The sequence below is a fragment of the Aspergillus clavatus genome, genomic scaffold, assembly GCF_000002715.2.
Source record: "Aspergillus clavatus NRRL 1 1099423829796 genomic scaffold, whole genome shotgun sequence".
Classification (NCBI taxonomy): Eukaryota; Fungi; Ascomycota; class Eurotiomycetes; order Eurotiales; family Aspergillaceae; genus Aspergillus; species Aspergillus clavatus.
The window spans coordinates 581,718-601,297 of record NW_001517103.1 but is presented as its reverse complement, the minus strand read 5'-3'; the positions used below and the strand labels follow the sequence as shown (position 1 = coordinate 601,297).

Sequence of the window (19,580 nt, the reverse complement as noted above, 5' to 3'; positions counted from 1 at the left end):
GTTATTGGTCCATTCGAAGTAATTGAAGGTATGCTGCAGGATTGACAATTGATTGATAGTCACAGACTCAGATACTAATACTTGTAGGTATCATTGGGGCCATACAGACTAACGACTTGGATCCTTCCAACTGCTGAAACGAGTGATGTGTCAAAGTCGTGCATAGCTCTGTTCCATGCTCAAGCGCCACAGAAGCCTCATAAATCGAGTCCTCGGCTTAAACTTCTTGAATTTTGATAGTTGGTTTGATAAAAGTGCTCCCTCGATTTCTGCCCTGGAGTATTCCAATCTAATTACTCCGTAGTTGTACGATTCTAAAGGCTCCAATGAAACCATCCAAAACATCTCCTGCCCAATGCACTGCACAAACACATTCGGATTCGGAGTAAATCCGCCCCAAGATAAACCACCAATTCGCATCTATTACTCGAACAGCATGTGGCTAATGCAGCAGGGGTCACAATTCCCAACTCCCCAACATTAGGCAGCACAATTCTTTCCACTGGGGACGAGACAGCGGTGGAGAGCGCCTTACCGCTGCCGCATTGCCCATTGGGCTGTCGCTATGGACCCGGTGTGGCTAGTGTCAGCCCTAAAGGGAAGAACAGTTCCATCTATTTCCTCTTGGGGCCTCTTGGCGGGTAATCGCGTTCTGCTAATGCTGTGATTATGGTCCTTGGCGCTTGAGATCCGGCAAGATTGGCAGAGACATAGCAAGTGAGAGTGATCCGACGGAGGGGAGGGTTTAACGGGGTATGGATAATGGATGTGAGCGATACGCCTAGTGAGACTGACGGCAGGGCTCTCCTGGTGCCTAGAAGGGGGGGAATGCTTCAGCCTTCAGCGTGCTGGAAGAGACACGCAGGGCTGTAGGCGGCAAGGCCGCAACTTGCAAGAGTGTGTGTTTTTGATCGACAAATCTCATTTCTCTCCGGTTCATTTGAGCGCTGCGGTGGATCCCTGAATTGTACTACAGGGCCAAGAACGACCAGGGCGTGGCATCTGCAGTTGGAGGACTGGACGGTGGACAATGCTCGGGGGGTGCGCGTGAAAGAAATATTTCTTCTGCCTGCTCCCCTTGCTCTAGAGTTATCCAGTCCTTATATCTATCTGCTCTCTATCTGCTATTCCTCGTCTTATTTTATTTTTATTTTTATTTTTTTCTCTGGATTTCTGAACGTGAAGTCGTTGCGTCGGTTCCGTCAGCGTCATTTGTATACCTACCATCCGCCATGTCTTATCCTCAGCAAGGACCTCCTCCTCCTCAGGGATAGTATGTCGCTTCTCTCTTGGGAAATGATCCTTCTTTTTCTCCAATTCAATTCCGTACTGACCAGATCTTCAATAGTTATCCTCCCCCTCAGGGACAATACCCACCCCCCCAGCCATATCCACCTCCGGTATGACTGCTCCTCGATCTTCTCAGCTATACATCCCAACAGACCAAGACCAGCCCAACTGACCCTCCCAGATGCAATACCAACAACCACCTCCTCCCGAAGAAAAGAAAGACCGTGGATGTCTGACCGCCTGGTGCGTCTGCCGGATAAACCCCCTATCCCCCAACACAACCATGACTGACCCGTCCTAGTTTAATGGCCATGTGCTGTTGCTTCCTGTGCGAGGAGGCCTGCGAGTGCTGTATTGATTGTGTCGAATGCTTGTGTTGCGGATGTTGAGCTGGTCGTTTTCTTTATTTTATTTTATTTTTAGTTTTTTGGTCTCTCTTGATTCCCTTGTGGTATTTCCCTGGTTGGGGGTTTGAAAGCTCTTCTTATCTGCTGGGTTGCTTGTTTTGCATTTGTGTTGGGTTAATTGACACTGAAATGATAACTCTGTCTCATGACATCGTGCAGTCTGGTTCCTTTCTTTTCTCTCCTTCTGATATTAACCCGCAGGGACAGGATCGAGCATGCGGCATTCAACGTTGACGGGTGAGCCGGGTCTTTTGTGCGGGTTTGTTATGCGGGCCTTCAAGCGAGTCAATGTTTCCAGCTGATGCGCCCTTTCAATGGAGGATGTGGTGGTCGTCTTGGGTGTCTTCGACAATGGTATGAAGGATGATGGAGACTATACAACAGGCAGGATGCTCACAATGGCTCCGGGCCTTGAGACGTGGTCGGTTGCAGAACGGCGGTGGTCTTGAAGCCCGGATTGAGCCCTCGAGGTCGGATTTCCTCGGATGCTCTTTACCACAATTCATATGCCACATACACCTGGGAAGCATCGAAACTCCTCTTCTTGCCGACTTTCTTGATCAACATCGTCGGAGATCAATTGGTTCGGTTGACTGATCCCCAGTTACACGGGTGTAGCCTTTCGTCTTCGGCGTGTCGGATCTCGTGATCACGTACCAAATAACGATTACAGAAACCAGAATGAGGAGCACAGAGTAGGTGCCGAGGACAGAAAGCTGTACGGCGTCCAATCTGGTCGACAGTTAGTGTTTTGTGTCAAGCGTTCGGTTGTCTTCTCTTACTCTTTAGGGCCGTCCATCGGCGTCACCTCTGCTGGCTTGTCTTCCTCACTATGTGCATCGGCATCTGCCACGGGCTGGATGGGCATGGTTCCGTTGAGGGATATGCCGCCTGCAGCACACGCGTCGATATGGTCGGTGGGAATTCCCAGGGACTGCAGAGCGAGCGGCGCCTCGATCATAGTGGCAATGAGTCCCGAGTGGGCATGCCATTCCATATGGCAGTGGAAGATCCACACCCCTGCAATGGACCCCAATCAGCCAGGCGCTCAGAAAGGGGCTCTTATCAGCGAACGACTCGGCTTACCTGGGTTATCGGCTCGGAATCGAATCACCATGCTCCCGCCCGGGTTCACAGTCAACGTATCGCGGCGGAGGGGCACGGCAAGGAAATCCGCCTCGGTCACATTACTCTCTGCGAACGATCCCGCCCAGTGATTGGATCGATAAACGGCTTGGAAGCTGTGTCCGTGGAGATGGAACGGGTGGCGGCCCATGTGCTTGTTGTTGACGATGATCTCAACGACAGCGCCTTCGTCTAGGATGAATGGGTTCGTTGATCGCTCGTACGTCGACACATCTTCGAGTGCGGCCTCGCCGCTGGTCATGGCGGTGTATAGCGTTGGCCTTTTCGGGGCCGCGTAGCTGATGTCGTTCAAGAGCCAGCTGCACCCGTCAGTGTGTGTTTGTCTTTGATTGACTGGAAGGGAGGCATACTGCATCACGCCGTCCTGTAATCTATGCATGTTCATGTCCAGCGTGATCTGATGGCTGGGCTCAAGCAGCAGGGGCGCGCTGTCGTACGGCACCAGCGACATATCGTCGATGGCCTCGTACCAGTCCACTCGCTCTGGCGGCGGCATGGGACTGTTGGAATCGTACACTAACCATCCCGTCACGGACCTCATTGTCTTGCCGTGACCCAAAATCGACAACTGTCACCAGTCCAACAGCCGTATCAGTGTAAGTCCCCCTTTCCAATCGTCAAGGATCAACCTACCGGATCCATGCTCGCGACCATGGGATAGTTCGCGTCGCGACCTTCCTTCGTCGTCAACAAGACCGCATACCGCTGGCCCGTCGCCAGGTACACATTCTCTGCGACCGTCGGTCGGGTGTACACTCCGTCGACCTCGACGATGGTCATCTCATGGCCCTCGATCCAGAAGTACTGACCCATGAACGCGCCCATGTTGATCAGATGGATCAGGTACGTCTTACCCGGCTGCACATCGATCCGCACATGCTGCGAGTCGTTCAGCAGATTCGCGTTGGGGAAGGGCTCGCGCGCCATGCGGCTGCCTTTTTTCATATACCCGGGCAGCAAGTCAGCCATGGGGTCGTGGTACCAGTCCGAAATGGTCAGCGTCAGCTCCTCGTCGTACTGGTCGTGGAAGGGCGAGGCGTCGTCATGGATGATCAGCGGCCCGCGGAGCCCGTCCGGGTACTGGGACTGGGTATGTGAATGGTACCAGTATGTACCCGGTTGTTCAACCTACAAGCAATGAATCTAGTTATACAAGATGAATAGCGAGGTGAGCAGGTTCGGCCTTACGGTGAAGTTGTACACGAATTGCGACCCTGGGGGAATGGCGCATTGGGTCACCTGCTCCGGGCCATCCATATGCGGGCTTCCCTTCATGAAGAGGCCGTGGAAATGCAGCGAGGTCGACTGGTTGCCCAGCTGGTTCCAGACGTTGACGACGATGCGGTCGCCGACATGAGCCGTGATGGCGGGGAGCGGCCACTGGCCGTTGATGCCAATGGTAGGTCTCTCGTAGGCGCCATCGGGATTGGACCGCACCCAGGTGATGTTGAAGTCGTAGGTGAGTGTAGCGCACAGGACGGTGCGTAGCAGGAAGAGGAGGAGGAGATGGCAGAGGCGGAACATCTCGGATCGACAGCGATTTGGAGGTGGAAAATGAGCACCGCAGCCTTGTTCACCTACATGTGCATGTCGAATATAACAACACGGATGCGTTGGTGGAGGTTTGCAAATCTAACATCGAATGGTCTCGTAAGTCCAAAGTTCTAAGGGTATAGAGAGATACTACAGAGTAGAAACAGGAGAAATTCACAGTTGGAGAGTGAGAGAGACGCTCGGAGATTAGTACGGATCATGCCACGACGGTGACACGCAGCACCAGCCTCCCCTTTTTTGCCCCGGATTGGGATAGCTACAGATGGAGTCATCGATATTCAAAGCATTAAACACAGGTCCAGCTCTCCAACTAGCGATTATCGACCATCTACCGAATTTCTAAAAGGCAGTTCTAGTCGTTCGAACCTCCTTCACATCTTCGCCTGCTGCGCCAGTTTCTTCTCCCCCACTTGGTAGATCTTGACCAGTTGGCGCACCGCCAGGTCAAGGAGAACATCTTCAGAACCTCCAGGAATTCGCGCGCCAGGAACATCACGCAGGATGGCTAAATTAATGATCAAGCATTAGATTCCACAACCGTCATTGAGGAGGAGGAGGAGGAGGAGGAAAAAGCACTTACCCTCTACCAACTCGCCCTGCCCACTCGCCGTGAACCCAGCGCCCCCAAACAACAGCACCGCACACTGCGCGCATTCATTCAACACCATGGCCGCCTTCGCCTTGGCCAGTGCCGTGATCCCTCCCAGCTGCGTATCAGCCTCCTCTTTGCTCAGATGGCACAGCTGGTAGAGGATCTGCTCCACCCACGCCCACATCGTCTCGAGCTCCGCTCCGGCCTTGGCCAGCCGATGCCGCACCACCGGCTGATCCATGAGCGTCTTGCCGAACGCCTCGCGCTTCATCGTGTACTGCACCGCCGAGGCAAGGGCCACCCGTGCCTGTCGCGTCACACCCACCGCGATCGTCAGGCGCTCGTGGTTGAAGTTGGTCATGATGATGCGCATGCCCTCGCCTTCGCGCCCGATCAGGTTGCCCACGGGCACCTGCACGTCATCCAGTTCGATGTAGGTCGTGCCGCCGGTGAGCTGGCCGGAGACCTTGAGACGACGCATGGTTACGCCCGGGTGGCCCTTGAGGGGGACCAGGATGACGGAGAGACCGGCTGCCCCGGGCCCGCCGGTGCGGACGGCCATGGTCGTGTAGTCGGACCAGATGCCGTTGGTGATCCTGGTAGCGTTAGAATTTGCTGCAGTAGACCTCAGCCTGCTGGATCTTCTCTAGGATAAATACCATTTCTTTGTCCCGTTGATGATGTAGTACTTCCCATCGGGGCTTTTGGTCGCCGTCGTTGTAATGTTCGCAACATCGCTACCAGCCTCCGGCTCCGTGATGGCAATGCACGCGCGCTTCTTCCCCGTGAGAAGCTCCGGAAGCACGCGCTCCTGCAGCTCCTCGCTTCCATACTTGAGGATCGGGGGGATCCCGAAGGCAAACCCGGCGTTCAACGACGCCCCGGGTCCCGCCAGACCCGACCGGCCCAACTGTGCCATGTCAGCTTTCGTGCATTCTGGTTCCGGGACCTGGCCTACCTCGTCGCAGTAGATGCCCGTGTGTAGATAATCCCACTCCTCGACTTTGACCCCGAGGATGTCGTGGATCCCCAGTCTCTTCAGCCATGCTATCGGCAGCGGGGCGGGGAGGTTCGGCAGCAGCATGTGATGCTTGCAGAAATCCGTGAAGACATGTGCCGGGACGGTGCCCTGCTTCTCCCATTCCATTGCATGGCTGAGGAGATGCTCCCACATGAACTTGCGGCAGGCTTTTTGGAACTGGCGATGACTGGCGGTGTAGTATGGGGATGGGAGACCCCGTAGATAAGGAGGCTCGGAGAAGGGGATTGGGTTAGGGGAGACGTCCGCCATGGCTAAGATATTCTTCCTCGTTGTGATTATGAATTGAGATTGAGGGTCTTGAAGATTAGGTCGAGTGATGCGACGAGATAGATATTGAGGTTGATATCGACGGATCTGCAGAACATTCGTTGGAGTGGCTGCTTTTGTTCCCCCGCATTTCTCATGCAGCCGAGGCCGAGGTTTGTCTCTTTCATTGTAGATCTGCTGGTCCTCTTTTTTGATATAGATACAGGTGGGTTTAATTTATATACTCCTGACTATACCAGGTTTAGGATTGTCTCAGAGAATGCTATGGCGAAAATGAATGGTTCCTAGCCTTGAACTTGGACTGTGGGTATAGGTTGTTCTCATAGTCTCGCAATGGCAATATTCTGCATACATACACTAATGATGGACTATGAGACTATCGGGCAACAGTTGGCTAAGGCGAGACACTTGAGCTCCTTTGAGAATCAGCACTGACTTCGCTCAAGCTGTCGAATCCAGCCCAATTATGACCCTGCTGTTGGTCTGGATAACCCCATGGAAAAGGGCCTTGTTGGAACTGGCAATAGCGTTTCTTATGCATCAATACCTCAGCAGGCAATTTCTGTCAAAACTAGTCAACCACCTTTATTTTCCGGCTTCGAATATCACCTTTTGCGTTTTCATTTGGTTAAAGTCGTCGTACCTAGACGATCAGCATGATTCAATGAGAGATCCGAACGACTTACGCTGCGATTGCCTGGGACAGTGGGCGAATGTCCGCCGTCATGAACCTGAATGTATATCATCAGCCGCGCTCAAGGAGCACCGTGAAGTAATAACTCACTCTAATGAGTCCTGTTTCTGCACCAGCAACTGCAAAGCATCTTCAAAGATACTTCGAACGGGGCATCGGCCCATCTGAATCTGCAGATTCTTCCCATACGCCTCATTCCCGGTCCAGGGTATCTCCCCGTTATGCACTCCCACACTCGAAATCCGTCCCCATGGCCTTAACAGGTCAAACGCCATCCGTAGAGCGCTGCTATGCCCGACCACCTCGATCGCCACGTCGGCACCTCGCCCGTCCGTCAGCTCAAGCACTCGCTTCCTCAGCCCATCTGCGTCGGTCTGGAAATTCCACGCCTCCGCACCCAAGCTCCGCGCCGTCTCAAGCCTGGAGGGAACACTATCTACCGCAATCAGGTTCTTCGGACGGAACTCCAGCGCGCTAACAAGCGCACACAGTCCGACTGGCCCACACCCGAATAGCACCACCGTACTCTCGCGCACATCCGTCCCGTCCATCCCTCGGAACGCATTCCTCGCCGCAAAGTACCCCGTCGGCAGAATATCCGCCATCAGCACCAGTTTCTTTTCGTCCACGCCCGCCGGTGCCCCGACGAGAGTCGCGTCGGCCAGTGGCACACGCACGTAATCCGCCTGTGCGCCATCCAGCACGGCGGACCCGTATAGCTTCCCCTTGGCGCAGCGCGACGAACACCCCTGTGTGCAGTAGAAGCATTCCCCGCAGCTGACGGTAAAGGGGGAGATGACGCGGTCGCCTGGCTTGAATCTCTGGACCTGCGCGCCGGTCTCGACGACTTCGCCGGTGAATTCGTGGCCCATGATGAAGTCGGTGCTGGAGGGCTGGTGGCCGCGGAAGACATGCAGTTCGCTGGGAAGGAGTGTTTAGTATGTAGATCATTCTCATGGAATTTATAAGGGCCAGATACCTGCCACACAGCGCCGTGTACCGGACCCTGATAATTGCATCGGTTGGGTCCTGGATTTGCGGGATGGGACGCTTTTCCAGAGTGACCTGCAGTGGGCCTTTGAATACGACTGCCTGCATGTTGTGCTTGTTTTCTTGAGTCCTTGTTTGAGTTGGGATAGTATAGAAAGCAACTATGAAAGAGGTCTGCAAAGATATTTTGGCACCTTATGAAGATCGTCAACCCCGCGTTGTGAGGCAACCTCGGCCGAGCTGCAAAATGCCGTCCACTGTGGCGCCACGCCGAGTCGCTGCTACTAAGCACTATGCTAGCATGAGTCCATCCGGTCAGTGCAGCAGTACCACTACCAACAACCTGATTGAGGAAACCTTGGGAGTGTTCATCGCAGTGACTAGTATAGGATCCACTTTGAGTGCATCAAACTAACATAGGCTTCGTTGGTAGAAGCATCAGGTCGAGCGACCCTCCTATGGCTGGACTAACGTGGCTGAATCTTCACAGTTGAACATTAAAGGACGCCACGAGCAGCTTCCTTGAGTGCTTCTCCCTCATATGCTACTATAAAGATCGTTCACTGGAGTATATGCGGCCGTTCAGGGGGGACTTGTTCGACGACAACGGATAGACCATGCTTCCTCTCTACTAGTAAAATCAGCAATAATACTTGAAAGATCTTTCATGCCCCGAAGTAATACTCATTTGTGCAAAAAGCGCAATCAATTTATTATCATTATTTATCATGTCCTCCATCTGCTGGACACAAGTATATCTTCACATCCAGAGAGAAATCATTAATCATAACTGCCAACCCATCCCATGAACTCCGAGCACCATCCATCCATTGCTGACTGACAATCTTTCCAACTCAGGTGCGAGTCAACATTCCCATCGGTGCTTCAAATATTGTTAGCATACGAATCTTCATCAAGGTTGTGGGGTTGTTCGAGGAGTCCCTTACCGTATCGCACAGAATTGAAGTCAAGTCCTCTGTCAGACTCTCGAGACACATCCGACGGTTGATTCTTGTCCGGGACAAGCGTAGCAGCATCGCTCAGCACGGAAGCCGAATCACCTTTCATCGACTTTGAGGTTTTTTCTGGCGGTTGGGTCTGGCATTTCGAAGACTTGAAGGGGTTTGAGATTTTGAAAGGCATGATGATGAGGACTGACTGCTGGGTTTCACTTTCTTTCTGACTCTTGGATAGACTCTTGGATAGACTCTTGTATTCTGACTGCCCCGGAGACAGGCCATCTTTATATCAGAGAGGCCCAGGTAGACAAATTCACTGTTCGCAGGCATCGACGTTTCTGTGCTCTGTCTGAAATGCAGATCGGACTTCGGAGTTGAAGCCGTCGCCGTCTTCACGTCTGCCTGCGGAGTTCGTTATCAGCGAGCTAGTCCGACCTTCATCACCAACTCCGATGCTCTTCACTTTCTCTCTCTCTCTCTCTCTTCACCGTCTCTCAAACATCACACAATATCCCCCGACTCATCCCCTGTTCATCAAATTTCCCCACCAAATCAGCATGGCGACCACCCGCCGCAACGGCCAGCTCCCCTCCTGCGAGCCATGTCGCAAATCCAAACTCCGCTGCGACCATTCCACTCCGATCTGTAATCGCTGCATCCGCCGTGGTCGCGCGGACATGTGTCTCTACCATCCTGCACCCCTGACGAAATTCCGCGAAGTCAAGGCAGCAGCAATCCGTAAGCCCAGGCAGAAGTTGAGCACCAGTCAGAGTGTCTCTCCGGCTGTGGGTGACGTGTCTGTCGCGGCGTCTCCGTCTCATACGCTGACGATCGGCGAGTCGCAGGCCTGGGAGAAGCGGCCTTCCGCTAATCCAGGCTTTCTGGGCCTCACGAGCTACTCGGACACCGTTACGGGGTATGCAGGGGTGCTGGACTACGCCATGCGGCACGCAGTCGAGCTTGAGCCGCGCGAAGACGGGGCCGGATCGAGTGCTGCGAGTGTTGATTCAGGGCAGATGGAGCTTGGGGCGCAGGTGCTGATGCTGCTAGAGCATTTGCCGTTGTTTGAGGAAATCATGGAGAAGCGGATCGCTGTGTGGGAAGGTGTTATCTTTGGGCCCCAGCTCTTCCGGGCGATGTTCAAGACAATTCGCGAAGTATACCGAAATGCGACGGAAGGGGTGGAAGACAAATATCCCTGTCTGCTGGAGCTAGCGAGGTTTGTCTTCCAGAATACAGCGACGGAAATTGTGGTGCATGCGTCCATGACCCTGTCCGAGTACATATCTATGGTTGCTGCTCGATGGGATACGCTCTCCCTCTTGCTTTCCTCGATGGGTTATGCCGTCTACCAGATTCCCCATGACGACCCCGTCTTCCAAACTGAAGGCATGCCCGGAAAAGATAGAAAGGGACTCCGTCGCATCGCGATGGCAGCAAGCGATATTTGCCTACAATTTTGTGATAAATCTGGGACAATCGGTGACCCTCTTTGCTGGGCCACGCTCCAGCAAACAGGTTTTGTCTTCCATACATTTGGCACTAGTGGTAGGTTATCGCTTCTTTGCTCCTCGAATAAGGAATTGACCAGATCAGACTATCGAACATGGCAGAAACTTGGAGACTTAACGACCATCATCTTTGCGCTTGGCCTCCACCAGGTGGGAGACAACACCAATATCCCCTTTTTCCTATCTGAGATACGCAAAAGAGCATTGGTCGGCGCATACGCAATTGACAAGGATCTGGCTATCTTCCTTGGACGTCCTCCACGCATATGCCGCCGGTATTGCAACATTCAGTATCCATTGGACCTAAGTCACGAGGAGATGATAGCTAGTCCTGGTGTGCGACAGCAGGCCTTGGCCAAACTCGACGCCCGCGGCTGGAACAAGGAAGAGAAGCTATCCAAGGGGGCGAGAGGGCGATGTGTCCTACTCTCGAGCTTCATTCGAGAGGAGATACTTGAGTTGTCTCTTACCCATCCGATCGATGACTTGGACCAACAAGCCGAGTAAGGCTCCTCCAGTTTCCAACCGTATACCTCGTGACTAATGCTTGCGCTCAACAGAGCTGTACTCAAAAGAGCGCACCAGTGGCGCTCCGACCTGCCTTCGTTTCTACATTGGACTGCTGATGCCAACAACCCGGACCTTGGGTCATTGCACCTCGAATTCCTCTACCAGGACTTTCTGATCTACCAGACTGTTGCCAAACGCACGGGCAAGAAACACGACTCGTTGATCAGCACCTCCCTCGAGATTGTCAGCTGTTGCCTCGAGCTGGTTTCTCGGCAGATGCGCTCCCTCAAGATGCACATGTTCACCATTCTCGATGTAAGGACCGAGTACTCACTCTCTACAGCGTCTCACTCGCCCCCGCTAATTCTCCGTCTAGCTATGTTATGTCGGCCTCCCAGCCGCCGGCACCCTCGCGACCGAGCTCCTGCGCCGCTCACAACCGAAGCCGGAACCAGCCTCCTCTTCCGCACCATTTCCTCGCTCTGAGATTATCCAGAAACTCAGCGTCTTCATTTCCCATACCGACACTTTCATTCAACAGCATGAGGGCGATTATGAGATTGCGCTGCGCGGCCAGATGCTCATTCGGCAGGTTCTCGACCGCGTCCTATCGCCTGTCTCTGGGCCGCCTCTGTCGGACCCCTTGGGCGCCGGGATCCCAATGGCAGACGATATGGATTTTATGGCCATGCTGGAGAGCTTTGACTGGGAGCAGGAGATTCGTCCAACTTTGAGTTGAGGGTGGCCGGTTCGGTAGGCACTATAGTCAGGTCCATCACAGCAGTGAACATTTTCGTCGTGCCATGCCTTTTCCCAATCATCGTGGGGTCTTTCTCTGGTAATGATTATTGTCGAAAAGGTTAGATGATCTCTCAAGACACAAAAAAAAAAAAAAAAAGAAAAGTCAGCCAACGTGAGATAAGTCTAAATCTGAGTCACCTCCACAGCTGACGGGCTTGAATCACGTATCGTCGAGTTTGCGATCGCATCAATCTCAGGGTTAATACTTAGTACTGACACCAATCGGGTCGGCAGAGATGGGCCATTGGACCCGAGAACTGCACAGAGAGGACCAACGGCTCTCCGACGGGAAGCATAGAAATGACCCAGAAACACATCGATCAGGCGAACAAGCTTTTCAATGCCAACATTTACTAGTGGCATCTGCCCATCTGGAGCCCTGAACAAACTTGTGAACAATTGGGAAAGCAATTGGGCCTTTGGGGGGGAAATAACCGAGTGATTTGATTGGGCAATCTTCCCATAAAAACACGTCGACGACGACCTGAGTGAAGCAAATCCAGCCCAAGCGAATCATAACAACAACAGGAATAATAACATGAAATCAGGCTTTGTGCCTGATCTCGGGGCCAATTAGTTTTCCAATAGATCGACCGACAACTCAGCAGGCGAACGCCGGGTCCACAGGCCACGAGGTCTGGAATTGGGATCAATCAGGCTGGGAAAGCCTGGAATGCACTGACCTGACCAAAGCTCGCTTGTTGTCACTTGTCAGATTTTGAACTCTCGACTCTCGTCGATATTTCCAGGGCAAAGTGGCGCGCTATTGATTGCATCGGCCCACCCGATAGGCCGGGTGGGAATCCAGGCACAAAAGGAAGCAAAATGTGGCGACCCCGTCGGCTATTATTCCCAGCAGTCCAGATCGTGGACGGGAATAGCGTCAAACTATCCCGATCAGGTTACGGCAACGTCTGATCCACCAAGTCGCCCCCCTCCTTCTTCTCGAATATAACTATTCCAGGCAGTCAGACTTTGGGGCGAGTCGTTTGGGGTTTCTTTTGGGATTCTTTCTCCTCGAAAGCTTTCTGTCACTCGTTTAATCCAGTTCGCTCGTTTCCATCACAATGCGTCCTCGTCCTTGGGCTGTGGCCCTTTTGGCCACTGGAGCTCTGGGTCAAGTTACTTGCACTCCAAACCCAGGCGCGAATCTCTTCTCCAACCCATCATTTGAGCAAGGTCTGACAAACTGGGCTATCGTCGGGCCTACCCCTGTGGTCACAGCGGGCGATAGCTCCGACGGTGAGGAGCATCTGTAAGCCGAGAAATTCCACAATCTACTGTTGTGCCAAAAGAATCTCATGCTCACATCATGCTTTATAGGACGTCGCCCAGAAATAGTGCATTGACTTGGGTTACCCAGACGGTCTCCAACCTCCAACCAGGAGTTCCTTACACTTTTTCTGTCGACTGGAGGTCGACGACTCTACCAGGCCAGGCCAACCTTCTTAGAACCTGTTATGTGACACTCCACCACGACGCTTGGCAAGCGGAAAATTTCATTATCAACTACTCAGGCTCTGTTAATAGGGGGGACTCCCCTTGGACGACGGTGACAGCCACTTTCATCCCCACTGTCTCCGCGCACCTCTTGGGAGCCAGAGTCCAATGCAACACCATAGGCGGAGGTAATAGTTACATATTCGTCCAAGTCGATAATATGAAGTTCTTCAAGACCGGTACTCCTACCTGCACGACTCTCACACCCTCGCCTACCGTGACCCCGACTGTTTCTGTGCCAGAGCCCGTCGACCCAACTTCCAGCTCGCCAGTCGTTCCATCTAGCCCGGTGTCTGTCACTCCTTCTTCGACTCCTTCCAGCTCGCCAGTCGTTCCATCTAGCCCGGTGTCTATCCCTCCTTCATCGACTCCTTTGTTCACCCCATCGGTCACCCCATCGATTACCCCGTCGATTACCCCGTCCAGCGGTCTTTCATTTTCAACCATTCCTATTTCAGTACCCACTTCTCCCTCCTCGTCGTTCATTCCGTCTTCCTCGGCGGTAGTCACATCGTCGCCTGTCATCTCGCCATCGTCCGCTGCTCCTTCCGCAACCCCCACGCCTGGCTCGGATGATGGTTGGGGCGATTGGGACGATGAGTGTGATGATGGGCCATCCTCGACTCCTCCCGCTCCCACTTCGACCATCACCCCGACAGTTTCAGTGCCTTCCAACGGACCCTCCTCGGAGCCTATCCCTCCCACCTCGGTTGTCACCCCGACAGTCTCGGTGCCTTCCGCCGGACCCTCCTCGGGTCCTCCCACTTCGGTCATCACCCCGACAGTCTCAGTGCCGTCCCCAGGACCCTCCTCGGAGCCTATTCCTCCCACTTCGGTCATCACCCCGACAGTCTCAGTGCCTTCCACCGGGCCCTCCTCGGGTCCTCCCACTTCGGTTGTCGCCCCGACAGTCTCGGTGCCTTCCGCCGGAATCTCCTCGGGGCCTATTCCTCCCACTTCGGCTGTCGCCCCAACAGTCTCAGTGCCTTCCGCCGGAATCTCCTCGGAGCCTACTCCTCCCACTTCGGTTATCGCCCCAACAGTCTCAGTGCCTTCCGCCGGACCCTCCTCGGGGCCTAGTCCTCCTGCTTCAACCAAGGACGGTGTGATTTCAACTCCCAGCTCTGCGCCTGGACCCACCAAGAATGCAACTCCGACTGTGACCGCTGGTCCGATAAAAACCGATACCCCAAACCAGGAATCCCCGAGCACGACCCAGTTCACCACTTCGACGGTGTTTACCACCCAGGTCGTGACGGTGACCGCTTGCCCATCCAGCGTTGCCAACTGTCCCGCCTCTGCTCAGACCACCTATACTACCACTAAGACCATTGCGCTTTCCACCACAATCTGCCCTGTCACCGCGACTCCCACTGGTGCAGCTGCTTCCCAGCCTCAAGGCCCTGTAATCACGGCAACAGCAACGATCCCAGGAAGTGGTGAAAGCAAGCCGCAATCCACTACGTCAACCGTCTGGAGCACGCGCACTGTGACCATCACTGCCTGTCCCTCCACCGTGACCAACTGCCCGGCATCGTCTCGAACAACTTCCGTCACAACGGAGACAATCCTCGTGTCCACGACCGTCTGCCCGGTGACTGGGCAGCCACAAGCCACGTTCCCGGCTGGTCAGCATCCGTCCGGATCAAACCCTGCCGTGACCACCGAGACCCTTCTGACCACCCGCACGTCCGCTGTGATCGCTTGCCCGTCTGCTTCTACTCACTGCCAGGGCTCTGAGAAGACCACGAGCATGGTAACCGAGACCCTTGCCGCCGGTACTACCGTGTACACTCTCACGGCCGCTACAACCGCCGTTACTGGAGTAAACGCAGTGAACCCTAAGATTAGCTCCACTTCTAGCACTATCACTACATCTGGCCCCGCCGTGACCGCCGTGGGCGGAGCGAGCTCCGAAGTTAGCTCCACTCCTAATGGCCACAGTGCCTGGACCAACCAGACCACTAGCAGCGGGGTTCGTCTCAGCTCGGGCATCTGGTCGACTACCCTTCAGACATCGGTTCCTACCAAGTCCGCAGCTAGCGAGCCTTCGACTCAGTATGGCTCCCCTTCAACCGATGCTGTAGCACCGCTGTTCACTGGAAGCGGCATGTCCCAGGGAGTTAGCCGCGGAACGTTCCTTTCTGCTCTCGCCATGTCGGCATTGGCTATGGCCTTGATCTAGACGCATCATGTGTATTCCTACTGGTTAAATAGCCCGAGATGATAATTATAATACTAGAGATTATTATATTTCCTCCATTCCTCCGAGCCAAACTCTCCCTTTTTGCTTGTTTTATCCCCGGGTCGAACTGCGGATAGCGGAAAGCGCGGGTACCCAACCCTAGGGCCCCGGCTCGATCTTGTGCCTAGAACCAATCAGAACGGTACAATGAAAGCCTGTTTGCCTTAAAGACTCTCCCGATCGACCAATAATGCTCGGTGCTGGGTCCCAGATGGATCCGCATTCACTCCCGCGGGAAGTTACCACCTGTGCCGAGGCAGGACCGAGCGGCAGCATGTGGGTAGTCAGTTAGTCACAAGTCACAACATCTGTCCTCGATTCGATGACCTGATTTACCGGCTCTTGTAGAAAAGCTCGAAAGCCTCTAGCCTAGCCTGACAATAGCGTCCAGGGCTAACAATTTTGCCGCCATGTACTCCGTCCCCAGACGTACGAGGACCGCGGAGTCAGGAGCCTGTTCGAACTGTGTCAAGTCGCGCCAGCGGTGCTACATTGGGGTCAGCGGGGGCCCGTGTTCGTCCTGTCGGCGCGCAAAACTCGACTGCGACGCGCATGGAAGCAAACCGTGAGTCGTGTTCTGAAGGGTGTGCCGGTCGGGATTCTGTCGCTGATTTGCGGTTGCAGTCCGCGTGCTCGTAGTGTGAATGCTGGCCGACCCTCCGCCCTTACATATTGCCCTGGTATGTTGTGTGAAAGCGTCGTGGAAGCCGTTGAGTGGGAAATACTGATAGGTACGGGTACGCCAGAGGAGATATTCGCCTCGCAGCTCCGAGAGTCTGAGCGAGAATACTGTCTGAAGAATGGCATGGCCGGCAACCCGGCCGTTTTATCCACCATCCCTCTTGACTACCACATCTCCATTATCAACCAGCTGCTCGGCATCGGCGCTCCGCCGGCTGTCCACTTGCCCAACTATCTGGCCAGCCTTCCGGACCGACTGCATCGAGATGATATCGAGTATCTGCGACGCGGTGGGGCGTTCGATCTACCCAGCGACAGACTCCGCAATGAACTACTAACAAGCTATCTGCTCTGGGTACATCCCCACATGCCTATCGTGGCGCTGCACGGGGTTCTATCAGCTATCGCGGACGCCAACAGCTCCTACCAGATTAGTCTGCTCTTATTCCACGCAGTGATGTTTGCCGCATCGGCCTTCGTTGACGTATCCCATATCCGTGCGGAGGGATTCCCATCCCGCAGTGCGCTTCGGGAGAGCCTCTTTCGCAAAGTCAAGGTATGCTTCCCCGCTCGGGTTTGTCGTAAGAGGCAGCTCGGTTGACCCCTCAGGTGCTCCTGGATCTTGAGTGCGAAGATGACCGGCTCGCCGTCGCTCGATCGCTCCTGTTGATCGTATCCTGGCCGGAGCCGCACCGCGACCAGAAAGAGCTTACCCACTGGCTGGGCATGTGTATCTCCCTGGTCAAATCCGCCGGCCTACATCAGATGTCCACCGCATCGAAACATAATTCGCGCCAGCAGCGACTGTGGAAACGGGCGTGGTGGTCGATCCACAACCACGTACGGCTGTCATCGAGCAGTCTGCTGCCATTATTAACGACTCAGAATGCTTCGGCCAATTTCAGTATACCCCAACCCTGCATGGAGGACTTCGAGTTCGGCGCCATATCGCCCAGCGTGCAGGCCTTGGTCGGCCACTACGACTTCCTCCGCGATATCCAGTACCAGCAGTTCCACGCGAGGGCGTTCATCGAGAGGACAGCACTTTGCCAGCTAGAGCAGGTCTCCGGGCTGCTAGAGGGTACCTCCGCCCCACCACGCCGAGCAGACGTATCCGACGACGCAGCGGCCTCCCAAGCATCTTTCCTCGCAGACGGGGAGTTTGCCTGCAAACTACGCAGTTGGCACACGCAGCTACCCCCCGCCCTTCATTACCGATCCCCCTCATCATCGAGTCCCACGGACCTGGAGAGATTCATCCTCGTCCATCGCGCATGGCTTCTCTTGCTGTATCTAGCCTCTGCGTATGTGGTGTGCAGTCGCAAGAAAAGAGCCAGCAGTAGCCCAGGAAACGAGCACATCCTCGACAGAATCGGTTTGGTTTTTGAGGATCTGGATAAGTTCAACCTTACCGGTCTCCTTCCTGCGGCCAGTATCGCCATTCTCCTTCCCGTGCTGGAGTTCCATCTCCACGCTGTCCGGTCAGCGCCCCATCAATCGAATCCATCCAGCCAACAAAAGCTCCATCGATATTTGACCATGCTACACCAATTTAGAGAAAACTCGGCCCTTGCTGAGCAGATGATAGGAAAGATAAGCGAAGCTACGTCCAGTAGGTCGGCTCCGGACGCTGTCGGGACGGAAAGTATGGAGAGAAACGCGGTCTCAGGGTCGCAGTGCGATATCGCGCCATCGGGCTTTGGTTTCGGCGAGAACGATGATTTCTACACTTTCCTGGAAGCGGGCTTGTCCTTTGCGAGGGTGTTTCCATCTGTGGATGGGCTTGATCCCGAGCTTAATAGCGATCTGTATGTGAGGCAGTGATGACATAGCGACCATTTAGCTGATGAAATGAATAATGAATCGATCGATGATAATGAACTAGGATACCAAGTAACCATTGGAGAAAACAAATGCCACATGAGAAAAAGAGAAGAAAAAAAAATATCGACCTGTGGTAGGAGAAAAACAAAAAGATAAGCGACCGAAACGCGATTCGAACGCGCAACCTTTGGTGCCGAAAACCAACGCGCTACCATTGCGCCATCCGGCCAATTTGCTTGATAGTAGTAGGCTTGCACTGGTGTATAACCTCCACCAGCTTTGTCTATCACATCACAAACTTGAATCTGCGAATGTCAACACAGCACTGTCACTCAGAGTTGTACACATATATGCTTTGTATTCTGTAGTCTATATTTCAATAAGAAGGCTGTTCTGAAATTTCAAGCCTCCTTATTCCCGAAGTTCTACCGCGTTATCGCTCCCTCGGGTTATGCCATTAGGTATGTCTATGAGTAGCGAAGTGGGCTTGTGGATATATATATATCCAGATGGTGCGAATTCAATTACGACGGATGTTTCCCTTCATAAGATCCACCACAGAGAACTCCCCGGAACCTAGAATGGGAATTATCTACACCACCATCCAGTGAGATCCTGCGCACTAGCATCTGCCGAGCTTGCTTTCGTGTATCCTGGAGAAGGCATGGCCGTTTCTGGAGACGTTGGATCGATACACTCGCTCCGGTTAAGAGTTCATTCTATCCGAAGTATGTACGAACCTGACCTTTGATGTAATTCGTAGGATCATCCCTATGGCTATATTAATCCCCTCCGCGGACATGATCGTGGTTTACTGGTGTACAACTGCGAGACAATCACCCATTGCGATGCAAATGTCTACGGCGCAACCGGATAAAAAGGGAGAGTCTCGGTCTGGGGCTGGTTGTATCCCACCCAGCGCCTGGCGGCCATTTGAGTGAGGGCCCCGTAACCATGTCGGGCAGGAGCTTGCAACTATCGAGGCAAAAGTGGTGCTGGCTTGCCCAGCCAGACGGTCTAACCTCGAGAAGGTGGGCCTCGGTGCGATTGTACGAGCTGGCGATGGGAAGCCCCTGTACTGGATGCACAGGAGCGCCGCGAAAAAAATGTATGCGGATCCTCGAGCTCAAGATCAACTTCCGGAGCTGGGGAATGGTACTCGGTCACGATGCTGAGCCGGAGGGATCGCAGATTCTACAGGACTTTTGCGATTTTCTCCAACAGCATTGGCTGGGCGGAATTGAGGTCTTGCAGGTTATGAATCCCCAACGCGCGCGGGGCCACCTCCAGTGCTTCCAGCCATGAGAAGAAAGTCTCAAGGGCCTGACTGCGGTAGAAGATAGTCTGTGGATGGTCCTGCAGCCAGTGCTGTCGGCCTGAACCGCAATTTTTATCGAACCGCAGAGTGGCAGTCTGCACATTCCCACAGCCCACGAGCCGTTCGATTGCTGTTTCAAATTCTTCGGAGAAGTCGTCTTCTGCCTCGTCACCGGAATCGTACGTTCTGCCAGCATATTTCAGACACATATGAATTGAACAATAGCAACGGATATAATCCTCTTCGCAT

The 19,580-nt window shown here is 53.9% G+C and overlaps 8 protein-coding genes and 1 non-coding gene across 9 annotated transcripts, besides 6 other annotated features; 3 read left to right on the top strand and 6 right to left on the bottom strand.

Moving 5' to 3' along the window:
* Positions 1 to 1,139: 1,139 nt before the first annotated feature.
* Positions 1,140 to 1,161: a microsatellite.
* A 1,314-nt stretch (positions 1,162 to 2,475) lies between these two features.
* Positions 2,476 to 4,367, bottom strand: ACLA_062550 (multicopper oxidase; the record flags this gene model as incomplete). The annotated part of the gene is made up of 5 exons (XM_001273715.1): positions 2,476 to 2,717; positions 2,784 to 3,142; positions 3,194 to 3,411; positions 3,477 to 3,971; positions 4,032 to 4,367. 5 exons carry the CDS (start codon positions 4,365 to 4,367, stop codon positions 2,476 to 2,478), a joined length of 1,650 nt encoding a protein of 549 aa, XP_001273716.1.
* Positions 4,368 to 4,768: 401 nt separating this feature from the next.
* Positions 4,769 to 6,280, bottom strand: ACLA_062540 (acyl-CoA dehydrogenase family protein; the record flags this gene model as incomplete). The annotated part of the gene is made up of 3 exons (XM_001273714.1): positions 4,769 to 4,902; positions 4,978 to 5,585; positions 5,649 to 6,280. 3 exons carry the CDS (start codon positions 6,278 to 6,280, stop codon positions 4,769 to 4,771), a joined length of 1,374 nt encoding a protein of 457 aa, XP_001273715.1.
* Positions 4,943 to 4,965: a microsatellite.
* Positions 6,281 to 6,980: 700 nt separating the features above from the next.
* On the bottom strand, positions 6,981 to 8,090 carry ACLA_062530 (alcohol dehydrogenase family protein; the record flags this gene model as incomplete). The annotated part of the gene is made up of 3 exons (XM_001273713.1): positions 6,981 to 7,029; positions 7,083 to 7,913; positions 7,972 to 8,090. 3 exons carry the CDS (start codon positions 8,088 to 8,090, stop codon positions 6,981 to 6,983), a joined length of 999 nt encoding a protein of 332 aa, XP_001273714.1.
* A 746-nt stretch (positions 8,091 to 8,836) lies between these two features.
* Positions 8,837 to 9,125, bottom strand: ACLA_062520 (uncharacterized protein; the record flags this gene model as incomplete). The annotated part of the gene is made up of 2 exons (XM_001273712.1): positions 8,837 to 8,865; positions 8,930 to 9,125. 2 exons carry the CDS (start codon positions 9,123 to 9,125, stop codon positions 8,837 to 8,839), a joined length of 225 nt encoding a protein of 74 aa, XP_001273713.1.
* Positions 9,126 to 9,164: 39 nt separating this feature from the next.
* Positions 9,165 to 9,195: a microsatellite.
* A 303-nt stretch (positions 9,196 to 9,498) lies between these two features.
* On the top strand, positions 9,499 to 11,701 carry ACLA_062510 (putative chromatin structure remodeling complex protein RSC3; the record flags this gene model as incomplete). Its single annotated transcript, XM_001273711.1, has 4 exons — positions 9,499 to 10,489; positions 10,538 to 10,955; positions 11,013 to 11,277; positions 11,339 to 11,701. The coding sequence occupies 4 exons, from the start codon at positions 9,499 to 9,501 to the stop codon at positions 11,699 to 11,701; spliced, it is 2,037 nt and encodes a 678-aa protein (XP_001273712.1).
* A 1,129-nt stretch (positions 11,702 to 12,830) lies between these two features.
* ACLA_062500 (carbohydrate binding domain protein) lies at positions 12,831 to 15,448 on the top strand (the record flags this gene model as incomplete). Its single annotated transcript, XM_001273710.1, has 2 exons — positions 12,831 to 13,018; positions 13,087 to 15,448. The coding sequence occupies 2 exons, from the start codon at positions 12,831 to 12,833 to the stop codon at positions 15,446 to 15,448; spliced, it is 2,550 nt and encodes an 849-aa protein (XP_001273711.1).
* Positions 13,522 to 13,637: a microsatellite.
* Positions 13,656 to 13,686: a microsatellite.
* Positions 13,915 to 14,349: a microsatellite.
* A 470-nt stretch (positions 15,449 to 15,918) lies between the features above and the next one.
* ACLA_062490 (transcription factor domain-containing protein) lies at positions 15,919 to 18,013 on the top strand (the record flags this gene model as incomplete). Its single annotated transcript, XM_001273709.1, has 4 exons — positions 15,919 to 16,073; positions 16,133 to 16,188; positions 16,240 to 16,745; positions 16,799 to 18,013. The coding sequence occupies 4 exons, from the start codon at positions 15,919 to 15,921 to the stop codon at positions 18,011 to 18,013; spliced, it is 1,932 nt and encodes a 643-aa protein (XP_001273710.1).
* Positions 18,014 to 18,170: 157 nt separating this feature from the next.
* Positions 18,171 to 18,242, bottom strand: ACLA_062480. Its single transcript has one exon. It is a non-coding gene; the product is annotated as a tRNA-Arg (tRNA).
* Positions 18,243 to 19,207: 965 nt separating this feature from the next.
* Positions 19,208 to 19,540, bottom strand: ACLA_062470 (uncharacterized protein; the record flags this gene model as incomplete). The annotated part of the gene is made up of 1 exon (XM_001273708.1): positions 19,208 to 19,540. The coding sequence occupies one exon, from the start codon at positions 19,538 to 19,540 to the stop codon at positions 19,208 to 19,210; it is 333 nt and encodes a 110-aa protein (XP_001273709.1).
* Between the last annotated feature and the right edge of the window lie 40 nt (positions 19,541 to 19,580).